General features: G+C 47.7%; 1 protein-coding gene across 1 annotated transcript in view; it reads right to left on the bottom strand.

Annotated features, from left to right (window-relative positions):
- Positions 1-11,434: 11,434 nt before the first annotated feature.
- The window catches only part of MPPED1 (metallophosphoesterase domain containing 1), a 49,759-nt gene continuing 47,856 nt past the window's right edge, over positions 11,435-13,337 (bottom strand). Inside the window, exon 6 of the mRNA XM_009879703.1 lies at positions 11,435-12,400. Within this exon, the coding sequence (XP_009878005.1) occupies positions 12,282-12,400 (119 nt within the window). The 3' untranslated portion in view covers positions 11,435-12,281. The remainder of the gene's footprint in view (positions 12,401-13,337) is intronic.

The raw sequence follows: 13,337 nt of genomic DNA, 5'->3' as shown, positions 1-13,337 counted from the left end.
TGGGGATGCTCTCTGCATTTCACCGTCCCAGTACACAAAATTTCTTGTGGAAATAGTAAAGGCTGTGCACCGTATTTACTTATCAAAGGCAATCAGCAATTGAACAACTTCTATAGCAAAATCCTTCCCCAAAGAATGAACCTTTTTGCTTGCTATAGCTCAAGTTCCTGCATTTGAAGTCTTATATCCCAGCTAAACCTCAACTAAACTGCCAGAGTTTGCAAATAACTACACAGCCCAGCACGCTGAGCGTCTGACTCTTACAGGGATAAAACTCCAGTGACGCAGGGGCACGTACCTGTGTCATGCTGAGGAGTTGTTCCACTTCGAAGATGTATTCCCTTGAAAAGCTGAAATGTCCCTTGGAAAACAGTCACAAAAATAAAGTGCAGGTGGGTTGTAAATTCAGACGTAATGAGCAGAACCTTCCATTAAAACAGCCAGTTTTCTCCTGAAGAAATTGGCTGCTCATGTCCTGGACAGGTGTACGCTTTGCTGGGTAAAAAACTGGCTGGATGGCTGTGCCCAGAGAGTGGTGGTAAACGGAGGTAAAACCAGTTGGGGTCCAATCACAAGTGGTGTCCCCCAGGGCTCGGTGCTGGGGCCAGTTCTCTTTAATATCTTTATCAATGATCTGGATGAGGGGATCGAATGCACCCTCAGTAAGTTTGCAGAGGACACTAAGCTAGGCGGGCATATTGATCTGCTTGAGCGTAAGATGGCCCTACAGAGGGATCTGGACAGGCTGAACTGATGGGCTGAGGCCAATGGTATGAGGTTCAACAAGGCCAGGTGCCGGGTCCTGCACTTGGGTCACAACAACCCCCTGCAGTGCTACAGGCTTGGGGAAGAGTGGCTCGAAAGCTGCCTGGTGGAAAAGGACCTGGGGGTGTTGGTGGACAGCCGGCTGAATATGAGCCGGCAGTGTGCCCAGGTGGCCAAAAAGGCCAACAGCATCATAGGCTGTATCAGGAATAGTGTGGTGAGCAGGACTAGGGAAGTGATCATCCCCCTGTACTCGGCACTGGTGAGGCCCCACCTCGAATACTGTGTTCAGTTTTGGGCCCCTCACTACAAGAATGACATTGAGGTGTTGGAGCGTGTCCAGAGAAGGGCTACAAAGCTGGTGAGGGGTCTGGAGGACAAGCCTTATGAGGAATGACTGAGGGAACTGGCTTGTTCGTGGAGATTAGGAAACATTTTTTCACTGAAAGGGTTATTAGACATTGGAACAGGCTGCCCAGGGAGGTGGTGGATTCACCATCCCTGGAGGGGTTTAAAAAAGGGTAGATGTGGTGCTTAGGGACATAGTTTAGAGGTGGTTGTCAGGGTAGGTTGATGGTTGGACTTAAAGGTCCCTTCCAACCTCAGCTATTCTATGATTCTTTGATTCTATGACCAGAGTGTTTTCCCTGGAAAGAAGGCCAGAAGTGAAAGTCCAGCACAACGGGTGTCTCTCTTGGCTCCAGCTCAGCTAGAAAAGGGTGCAGTGCAAACATAAACATGGCTACTCTTGAAATCATCCTGAAAAATTGCATAAACCTTAGGGTGTGGTCATATAAGCCATAATATGTGGTCATCTTGGCGCAAACTTATTTAGATACTCGTTTTGCTGAGGTCAATGCTCACACTTCTGCTGACGTCTTGGTAGGAGTTTTCCAGCACACATTTCTTCAGAGTAGGTTTTCTTTCTGCTCTCCCAAAACAACCAAAGCAAATCAAGTTGTTGCACTGAAGACATCAGAGCAGAAGAAAGAAAACTAGGAGGCTCTAGGGTTTTGCTGTGGCTCCCCACATACATTAAGTTTTGGAGCAGCCCAGGGCAGCCAGGTAGATGTGCCAGGTGTCTGGAGGCCACATGCCAGCTCTGAGCCAGCCACCACGCAGGACGTCACTGTGTAGTCACACGGGCTGAGGGGCACTGGGGACAGGGAGTAGTGCTGGTGGCTTCCCTTGGGACCGTAGGACGTGAGCTTTCCATTCTACAAGGAGGAACATTTTACACCATGAGGCTGGTCAAACACTGGCACAGATGCCCAGAGGGGGTGATCAGCTCTCTATCTTTGGAGATACTCAAAATTCAGCTGGAGGAGCCCTAAGCAGCCCACCTGGCTGGACGTCACTCCAACCTGAGAGACTCAGAAACCAAACTTGGGTCATTTTGCTCCTCACAGAGTAAGTTGGTTTCCAGGTTGAATGGAGCTTGTGTTTCTGATACAGTCTTGCACGGCTTCAGCTCAGCTTTGCACTATAATTGGTTTCATCACCCTCTTCTTGTGGGAACAGCTTTGCAGTCCTCTGTAGCTGTGTACACAGGAAAAGAAAAGCCACTGTGAAGCCACCAAGGAGTCAAGAGAAGTAACTGCCTTTTACATCTATAAGGAACTCCTAAATAACAAAACCAGGCTTTTTTTTCTTTATTAAAAAATAAAAAATGCACATATCACCTTCAAGTTTCAGGTCTACATGTGGGATTTGAGTTCCTGATGATTTTTAGATGAACACCACAACTGCTGAACACAACTGCTGTTAATAACACCAGTGCAGAGACTACCAAGACAACACTGTTCTTTAAAGGACACTTTCCTTTTTCACTCAGAAACAGAAATGAAGCCAATAGGGAGCACGAAACATCACCATCACTTCTGAGAGCCCCATTCAAGTCATTTGCTTTCATACGTTTTGTTGCTTTCCATCTCTCAGCTTTTAGTTCCTTTTGTTGTTTCTAATAGATAACACCAGCTTCAAAGTTTGGAGGAACCATTCCTCTTCTGCCGCTGTTGTCCTTTTTTCTTTTATTCCTTTAGCAAATGTTGATTTTTTTGCAAGTTAAAAGGAGCTGCTCTAACAAAGCACGCCGAGGATCCAGGAGAGCCATGTGTCTTGCACTGCGGCATCCTGAGCTTATGGAGGGGTGGAAGGACCCTTTCCTGACCAGCAAATGCAGCTGCACCCTTTGCCGCTCCATCCACCTGACCTCCTGGGCCTGGCGGAGAAAGTCCTACTCCTCAGATTAAAATCTGTGCACTAAAAGTTCCTATACCTTTATTTGAAGGGACAGCATACGCTCGGTAGCAGGTGGGTTAAAAGGAATTAAGAAATCCTCTACTTTTAACTTAGAAGAGAGCACAGTAGTTCCAAGTTTACCACAGCACTAATGAGGGCTCACTGGTTACAGCTGTCATGCAACCAGCTCAGCCCTTGTCGAGTCTAGTGCAACACACTGACGCAGAGCTAAAGGCAGCTGATGAAGTGTCTTCATCACAGTTTGCTGAGTGCCTTGTCTATATTTTCATGATTTATTACTTCCCTGACTTTCTTAGGTGTTGGGAGGAACAATGAATCAATCCAAGCGTTTTCAGAGCAGGGACTGCTAATTGCGTGAGCTCTGTTTACCGCTCGAGAGCTCCAGTTTTGACAAGTCTCTTGACCGCATGTTAATACGTATGATTAATTATTGTTATGGGCATTCGCAGAAACGAACCCAATACGTAACACTTCAGAGCTATTATTTCTTTCTGAACAAGCAATAAACATAATTATGTACACACTGTGTTACAAGAAAAACAGGCAGGGACAAAAGGTGCTTTTGAAGGTATGGGGGTAAACCATTGCTCCCCAGTGATGGGTACCCAGGGAGCACAGGATGAAATGATGGGGCAGCAGGTTCAAAGCAGTTACTTCTCTAGACGCCTCGGTGGCTTCACGGTGGCTTTTCATAGAACCATAGAATGGTTTGGGTTGGAAGGGACCTTAAAGATCATCTAGTTCCAAATGCCCTGCCATGGGCAGGGACACCTCCCACTAGACCAGGTTGCTCAAAGCCCCATCCAGCCTGGCCTTGAACACTTCCAGGGATAGGGCATCCACAGCTTCTCTGGGCAACCTGTGCCAGTGCCTCACCACTCTGACAGTAAAGAATTTCTTCCCAATATCTAATCTAAAACTAGCCTCTTCCAGTTTAAAAATGTTACCCCTCGTCCTATCGCTACGCTCCCTGATAAAGAGTCCCTCCCCAACTTTCTTCTAGGCCCCTTTTAGGTACTGGAAGGCCATTATAAGGTCTCCCTGGAGCCTTCTCTTCTCCAGGCTGAACAAACCCAGCTCTCTCAGCCTGTCTTCATGGGAGAGGTGCTTCAGCCCTCTGATCATCTTTGTGGTCCTCCTCTGGACTCACTCCAACAGATCCATGTCCTTCTTATGTCAGGGGCCCCAGAGCTGGATGCAGTACTCCAGGTGGGGTCTCACCAGAGCAGAGTAGAGGGTCAGAATGATCTCCCTTGACCTGCTGGCCACACTTCTTTTGATGCAGCCCAGGGTACGGCTGGCTTCCTGGGCTTTCCTTTCCTGTGTACATGGCTACAGAGGACTGCAAACGAGGGCAGAGGTGCTGCTTCACTTGGCGCATGAATGAGGGGTGGAGATCCGGGTCAGTGCGCTGCAGGCAGGCCACAAGGTTATTTAGGTGCCAAATGTTTGCAGAGTTTCACAAACGGATGGGACCCCAATGCTGGGAAGCTGGGGGGACCCTGTTGGGCACATGTTTCTGGAGACTTGCCCTGCTCTGCCATGCTTCACCTTGTCCACCTGGCCGGGAACAGCCTTTGCTCTGGCTGGCATTGGCATTTGTTCCCAAAGGAGCAGGGCTCTTCCCTCCCTGCAGAGTGAACCCACCCCCATATGGAGGTACCCACTCACCTGGAGAGATTAAGGCAATGCTGGGAGATGTCTGTGGGCTCACCCCAAGCAGAAGGACCTGCCCCCTTGTCCTACACCCCTCTTGGCTTGTTGCAGGTCCTTGGAGCTGGTGCTGATGGGGAAGGTGGTGGGATTTGTCTGCAGGCTCAAAAGCAAGACCAGGATGGGGTAAGGAGGTCCCTGGGGAGACCACAGAGGTATCCAGGGGAGGGGTACCCACGGTGAGAGGCTGCTCGAGGAGCCCCACTGCAAGTGGCATGAAGTGGTGGGGACAGACAGGATCGATGGCGGGAAGCAGAGGAGTCAGTGACAAAAGGAAAGTAATCGGCAGCCGACACACGTCTGTGTGAAGCAGCTCTCCACTCATTTTAAAATACCAGGTAACAGATGCAATCAGAATTGCTGCGCCGTGCAACAGCCTTATAAAACAGTAGAAGAAATATAAACAGGGGTTTAATTGCCCACTCCACTTAAATTGCTTCATCCTGTGTAACTTCATTATTTCTAGAAAATTTGGCCCAGGCCGTTACGGTGGGAGGTAAAGTTTGCAGGGGGCTATGAAATTTCCCAGTGCAGCAGGAGCCGCCTGGCAAGGCGGGTGATTACACAGCCTAGACGAGCCTATTTCCGTCTGCACAAAGCCCTCTGTCAGCACATCAGAGACGAAGCGCAGTGCCGTGCAGATGGGAACCTGACCGTCGCTTCTTGGCATCCCTTGTGTCTCGGTGGAGGGGCAGCACCACCAGGTCCAAAATGGAAGCCCAAAAGGACAGAGGCAAGCCTCTCTCCGAAATCCACAGCACATGACACCAGGGCCGCCGGGCTCCACGCCACGCAGAGGTGTGGATGGAGTCACCTACCCCATGCCGTCAGCTTTGGCCCCACGCACCCGCAGGCAGGGTCCCCACTGGGGTGCACGCTGCAGCACACCAGACATTCCCCCACAAACAAGGGGGAACTTGAGGGGAGATGGTACTCCAGGACCCTCTGTGACCCCTTCCTACCACTCCGGTGGCCTCTGGGGAAAGGTTCATACCACCAACCCCAATAGCCTCTAATATTCCCAATTTGCACTCATCATGGAGTGTTCAGCCGGGACCCGCAGCCTGGCTCATATTGTGGTGGGGAGAGGGATTTGGGGTTGAGCTGGTGGGAGGGTGCTTCAATGTCACTTCAGCCTCTCCTCCACCTCTCCTGGGTGTTGTGTACCTTAGCCAGTGGGACAGAGCATTTTCCTTACCCTGATTTTGCAGTTTAACACTACCATAAGCCATTGCAGTGTGTTTATAGCATCCGGCATTTTCCCATCTGGCCCTCCCCAAAGCTGCCCATCCCAGCCAGAAAGCAGAAAGAATTACAGAAAAAAAATTTTAAAAAAGTAAAATGTAATGAGAGTAAGAGAAATGGCAAACCTGTCTGGGTTGTCATTTCCCGCGGCTGTGTCCCCGCCTCCCCGTGGCTCGCTGCGGGCTGGCAGCACAACCCGACCGGGCAGCAATGCTCCCCGGGCAAAACCAAGGGAAGGAGCAGCCGCGGTACCCAGTTCATCCTGAGTGAGGAAACGGCATCTTCTCCAGCGGCAGGAAGCAATTCGTCCACTAACTAGGGCCGGATTGCACTGCATCAGAGCAAATGGCACGAGTGCAAGGGCACGTTGTGTGCTGGCCCGGTTGCAGGGAGTGAGGTTAATTACTCTGCGCAGTTTTAGCCCGTTGTGTTCTAGAGGGGGAATACACTTCACTGAGGGGGGGTGGGGGGGTGGGGTGGGGGATGCGATGGGGACACACGACACGACACGGCAAAGCTGACTGGTTTGTGGGAAAGAAAAGCCTGTTCCTTTAATCTATTTGAAAGCTTTTGATACATCAAAGTCCTGGCAAGAAGAGGTATCTCCGATATAATTGGTGTGGACACTTGCAAAGGGTTTGATAAAGACCTCTGTGAAAGAGCTATTCGTGAGAGGCAAAGAGGGGTCACGGGTCAGGCACTAGCCAAGAAACAAAAAAACCCCCAAAGCGGGATGAGGACTGGGCAAATGTCGCAGGGCTCCGTACCGCACCCAGCGGCACCCCCAGCCCCGGGGCTGCTCACCACACACAGTGGACGAGGTGCCCCCCAACAGCAAAGCCCGACCTGGGGAGGACAAGGGCTGCAGAAGACATGACCTAAAGTCAAGGGAACGGGCCAGAGCTGGGGAAAAGGATCCCCCAGTGGACAAAGTCTGAGTTGGGCTCCCTGGGAGGGAGGGGGTGATGGTTGTGAAAACCAGGTTAAGTTCAGATCAGCTGTAACCTCTCCAAAAAAAACCCAGCTAGGGCAACAGGCAGCTCACCACAGTCTTCCACTGGGGGTTGCAAATATATATTATTACCCACTCAAAAAAAAATACTAAACAAATGAAGAACAGAAGCGAATAACAATCAGGAGAGGAAGTTGCAGGGAACTGTGTCCAAATGCTCGGAGAGGAAGGAACAGGAGGCCCTCTTCTAGCATCGCTGCCTCTCATCAACTCCCAAAGGACACATCAAAGAGAGAGGAGGGGAGCGTTTCCGAGATGGGGAAGTAAGAGGGTTAGAAATAGAGCCTAGCTAGAATTGAAATTATTTGAATTTCTAGATGAAGTGAGTAAAAAGCAACATAATGGCAGTATACAAAATAATGAATGGCACAAAGAAGGTACATATAAGTACTCCTATTTACACTTTTCACATAAAAAGAGAACAAAGGGACAGCCAATAAACCCAAACGGCGGCACACGTACAAGGATAAGCGAAATACTGTTGTTCTAATGCACTGTGCATAATCACCTGGGGAACTCACTGTTCCAAAATATCGCTAAAATCACAGATGCAGAGAGAGTTGCAAGAAAGGGACAGGAATGTACCTGAAAGAAAAGAACATGTGCAGCTATATTTGCTATATGTGAGTTACAGTAGCAGTGAGCAATAATATGGGTTTTTAAGAGAGAAATTCTCATACAAACAAGAATAAATGGGAGGAGGGCACAGATCCCCATGGGAAGATTAGTTCAAAAATTGCCTTCTAAGGGATGCCTTGTTCCTCCTTCCTCTGATGCATTTACGTTGGCTATTGGCAACGATCAGTGAGCAGAGGAGACAAAGTACTTCTCCATATCCCTTCTGGCTCCCTCCTGCAGCAAGGCCAGAGCACCTTCCCACCTGCTCTGTCCCCGTGCATTGCCCAGAGGTGGGGGTTTTCAGCTGTCCTCCCCCAGAGCCACCTCACCGGTGGAGCACCCAGACAGGGCCAGCCCGGCATGCTGCTGCCACCAGCCTCGCTCCCTGCAACAACCTCCTCGAAGATCATCATAGTTCTGGAGTGTCTGGCTTCAGGGGCTACCAAATGGCATCATCTGAAAGCCCAAAGCTGGTTGCCCCGGGCTGGGGTGCAGCTGCGGTGGGTGGGGGCTGCCTGGGAAAAGGCGGCTGCTCTGGGGGGTGCTGAGTCCCAGCTTGCTCATTCCTTGTAGCCAAGGAACATTTCACATCCTCAGCCATATGTGACTGAGGGAGGTAAAAATAATCTTGTCCTTTTCTTTTTTTTTTTTTTTTTTTCCCATTGACATGCAGTGATATCTCCCCTATTCATTGTCAAAATGAACTGAAATTAATCTCGGTAACAATTCTGCCTGGTGATGGGAACGCGTGTGTTAGCGGTACACCTCAGCACACCCTCGGGAGCGATGCTACCTAGATAGACATCAGTGAAGGTCAGCAGTGGGGAGGTGGGGTGGGAAATGACTCGAGACAGTGTCCCTGGATTTAAATAGATCCGACAATCCCAAAGCTGCATTTGTGGAAACTTTCCCTTTCATGGCCTCCCCAGTCTGAGGTCAATCAGATTTGAGGCAAGAAGCCCGAGCCTTGACTGAACCCACAAAATTAAAACAGCAGTTGGCTTGCCTTCATCTCCCTGTGATGTTTGTGTCCTTACACTCAACCCAGAGCATGAACCATCCTTCTGCCAACTGCCACCCGTTCACAAAGGACAGCATCCTGGTTCCCAGCTGCACTCCCTCACATTAGCCTTTTCCCGGCCTCGCAGGATGCATCTGGCATATCCCCCCCCCAAAATACATAGAATCAAAGAATGGTTAGGTTGGAAGGGACCTTTAAGATCATTGAGTTCCAACCCCCCTGCCATAGGCAGGGACACCTCCCCCTAGACCAGGTTGCCCAAGGCCACCTCCAGCCTGGCCTTGAACACCTCCAGGGATGGGGCCTCAACAACCTCTCTGGGCAACCTCTTCCAGTGCCTTACCACCCTCAAAGTGAAAAACTTCTTCCTAATGTTTAATCTAAACCTGCCCTCTTCCAGTTTAAAGCCATTTCTCCTCGTCCTCTTGCTACATGCCCTAGTAAAAAGTCCTTCCCCAGCTCTCCTGTAGGCCCCCTTTAGGTACTGGAAGGCCGCAATAAGATCTCCCCGGAGCCTTCTCTTCTCCAGGCTGAACAGCTCCAACTCTCTCAGCCTCTCCTCATAGGAGAGGTGCTCCAGCCCTCAGATCATCCTTGTGGGCCTCCTCTGGACGCGCTCTAGCAGGTCCATGTCCTTCTTATGTTGGGGACTCCAGAGCAGGATGCAGTTTAACAGTTTAACATCCGTTAAAGGAAGCGGTTGCCGTTTTCCCCTCTGCAACCCCAACTCCCAGCATTCTACAGGAGGTGTGGGGGCCAGAAGCCGGCAGACGGAGCAGGGCACCTCCTGCCCTTCTCCCTCCGCCCCCCCCCAGCTGATCCGAAGCCCATCACGATAACCACGATAACACCCTTCACGTCCCACAAGCCGTCTCCTACACCTGGAGAAGACAGGCAGCCTTTCCCATACGGAGCTGAATGTATGAGGTGGATATAAAGAGGCCTTATTTTTGGTGGTTGGTTGTTTTTTTTTTAAGACTTTATTTTTCTAACATGCTTGACCAAAAATTACAACAACAATCAAGTTATGCCAAAATGATTAAATAACCTTTAAGCTTTCATACCTCAAGTACTTTAAATGATATTTTGAAGTAACAGCTGCTTTCGTATCCTTTCCACATAAAAATACACAGTATTTTGAAGATACCTTAGGAAAAATTATTTTTAAGAGAATAGTTTATGGTCGACATAGAAATTTTGTTGAGGCTAATAAAAGGACCTCTTCCCCCCACTTTAACATTTTTGTCTCCTAAGTGCCGTGAGTGAATGTAAACATTTCAGACTTCTTTAACATACAGCCAATTTCCTGCCACATTTGTTTCAAACCGCTTGAATTGTGACTACCTAAGACACTTTTATTCTAACTACAGGCTATTGCTCATCTTCCCAATGATGATGGGAGTTCATATTCAACTATGAATTTCAGCCCCTGCTGATTTAGGAGCTGATCCTGCAATTTCTACACCAATAAATAGTTTTGACAAAAGTGGCCCCATCTGAATTCACAGCAGACTGCTCGTGCGCTTGCGAACTGTTCACCCAAAAACCAGTCGCAGGCGCCACCAATTGTTCTGGGTTTCGTTTCAGGCAAAAGCAGCAAATTAAGTTTAGACCGAGTCACCCAAGAGGTGACAAGAAACGACAGGCCTGTGAGCTGTCATGTTTTCTGGTGGTCTGGTGGGTTTTGGTGGGTCCACAGCACCAGTTACTGGGCTCGAATGTCACCACTCCCAGCAGCAGCAGGAAGAGCTGCCGCCCATAGGAAGCTGGCGAAACGCAACGTTTCTGCCTACCTTGCTCAGAGTTGAAGCTGACACAGCCTGGTTTTGCGACACAGGTATTCTGAATTGCGTGTGCATCTAATGTACATGCAGCTGCTACGTGAAACTCACATTTACATCCATGTATCAGGCAAAGTTAACATATGCAATTATCCAATGCATGGGTGCAGATGTGGGCTACGCACAGACCTGCAAACAACCCTGTACTGGTAGCGTGATGATCTGCCCCAATGCCTGTGAACAAGATTAATGTCTAGATGCTGTCAGCCCCAAACGCAGGATGTCCATGTTCAGAATACAGCAGTTAAATTATCTCCATCAAGGCAAAAAGGCTCCTCTTTGAGCATGGAGAAGTTTGTTGGCTCGAGGCAGAAACCCATTTCCTGTAGGGCACATTTGAAGCACTTTATTGGGTTTTTTTGGTGGGTTTGTAATCAATTCTCAAGTTTCTGCCTAGGATGGGACTGAAATCCCAGCAACTTCAACGCCTTTGTTAACCTGCAGGAAAGCCACATGGGCAGCACTAGTGTTGGCCGTCCCAACCAGGTCCTGACACGTCCCCTGCTTTGCGCCTGGCGTCACACCCAAGATGACAGATGGGTTTCAGCTGGGTTGATGAGTTTGTCTTGGGCCATTCTCAGCAGCGTCCATGAGTGGGCAAACAGCAATAACAGGTTTTGTAAGGGGACACTGCTCTGTACCCATTGGTGTGTACTCGTCACTCATCGCACTTACACTACCACACAGCTGCCCAAAAGTGAGCGCCTGAACTCCACCTTGAGGTGACCCCTTCCCCTTGACATCCACAGCGTTCCCCCAAGGACAAAAGGATCACAATGACATTTAGTCACGTCTGACTGGGGCCAAATTCAAACCAGTAATCTCACCACTGGCTGCACGTCCCATGAACAGGTTTTAAGCAAATAGTCCCAGTGGGTTTTATTTAAAATACCACTACTGACCAGTGGTTTATTTAAAATACCACCACGTAATTTTTGTGGGTTTTTTTTTTTCTTTTTACATACAATCACGTATCGCCTTACCATATGAAAACAGTTACAGTTTTTTCATCTTCTTTTTTTTTTAAGGGAAATGCCATCCTTTTTGTCACAGGCGAGTCCAGGTAACAAATTCCTGAGTTTATACTGCACTTAACGCAGTCTCCCTTCTTGAATGTTGAGCTGTTTACGGCATGCCGGCAATATGCACCATTTCCCTTACCATCTGTAATGCCAGATGTAGTAAAACTTCATTTCAGTACAGTGAATTAGGGCCTCTATTGCATTGGCTTTGAATAGATGCAAAGACTCAGACCTGGAGGACTTGAAGTAATAGCTTTCCTCCTGTGACTGGTCATTCGTGCACCATCTTTTATATTTGCCATGTTAATTAAGGGAAAACATCTTTACCATCGTTTTTCTTTTACCAAGAGCTCACTGGGAAACATCTGAAATGAGGAAATCCTAGTCTAAACACTTAAGTTTAAACTGCAAACTTTCTTAAAGAAACACTCCTTTGAAAGACATTGCTCTTTTAATAAGTTCAATATAATGTACGGTATATACAAAAGTCCCTACTTGAGATAGATATATATATATGCATATGTATATATATATGTGGAATGCATTCACTTTTCTGTGTTCACAAATATTTTAATGGTGAAATGTTAAAGTCTTTAATCTTTTTCTGGCACCAAAATGTCTTTGTTCCTCATCCACTTTTGTCACTCAAAATTTATCTGTGAAGAGCTAGCAGGGAAAAAAGAAGGTTTTTGCTTTTTTGTTGAATGGTTCCCTATTGGGATTCTCAGCCAGCAATATAAAGTTGCTAATGTGTTGGGCACAACTTTAAATCCTCATTATAATCATGTGTTCCTCGGAGTAGGTAAGTCAATAACTATAGGTGGATTAAGTGGCTGGTAATTCACAGTGCACACAGATGCATTCACATAGGTAGTAGTTCCATCAGCCATGACACCATAACCTACAAAGAAAGAAAAAACTCTGGTTACTCTCATTAGTCGTTATTATCATCTTTTTTTTTTTTAATTATTCACCTTTATCACACAACGGTAAGTGCCACATTTATTACCCAGAACGAATTTAAAAATTCTCTTCATGCAGAACATAAAGGTCTCCTGAATTAATACCATCATCGTCCTACAGCAAAACTTCTTGCCACCTTTTAAGAAAGGCAAAATGGACCCTCACTAGCTAGTGGCTATAATCTCTGGCAGCCAGCTAGCCAAACCTCCTTAGAAAGACCGGTATTTTTCTCTGCAAAGCTTTTTCCTTAAAACCTTCTCAGTTTTGGAAAGGATGAGAAGATAGAGCTTAGGCAATTACAGCATCGAAAAAGCCATACTTCTGATCATTTAGTTTTGCTGCCATCAGTGGAGCAACTTTGGGCAATTTTCATCTTTCCCCCTTTTTTTTCCTGCCCTGTGTTGTACATCTTTTAAGCAACCAATGAAGAAAAAGCATCGCCTGACTAAGGGGAGTATGTATGCATGTGCACCTGGGCAGGATTTCTCTAGTAGGAACCTCTTCTTCCCATGCGTTTGAACTTGTTGACCAATTTCAACCAAATCTGATGGAAAGACACTAAAATGCCTGCCCAGGCTGGGAAAAAAAATGGCTTCATTTATGCATTCTCTGACAGACAAAGTGAATTCATATCCTAAGATGCCATAACATTTCCACAGGAGAAAACGCCTTTCACCAGTGGTGAAAAACCCTTAACTACATCTCATGTCTGACTAGACACCCAAGCCAAACAATTCCAGAGCTAAATCTGCAGAAAAACAAACTTCCAGCTCTAACGCCTGTAGAAATACAGTGAAACGCTGTTTCAGAAAGTAAAAAAGAAGCCCTTTAACTGCCCTGGTGTTACGAAAAAGTAGACACACTCTCCATTGTCA

This window comes from Charadrius vociferus, unplaced genomic scaffold (assembly GCF_000708025.1).
Source record: "Charadrius vociferus isolate BGI_N301 unplaced genomic scaffold, ASM70802v2 scaffold90, whole genome shotgun sequence".
NCBI classification, from domain to species: domain Eukaryota; kingdom Metazoa; phylum Chordata; class Aves; order Charadriiformes; family Charadriidae; genus Charadrius; species Charadrius vociferus.
The sequence above is the reverse complement of the archived record's forward strand: the minus strand, read 5'-3'. Positions and strand labels throughout refer to the sequence as shown.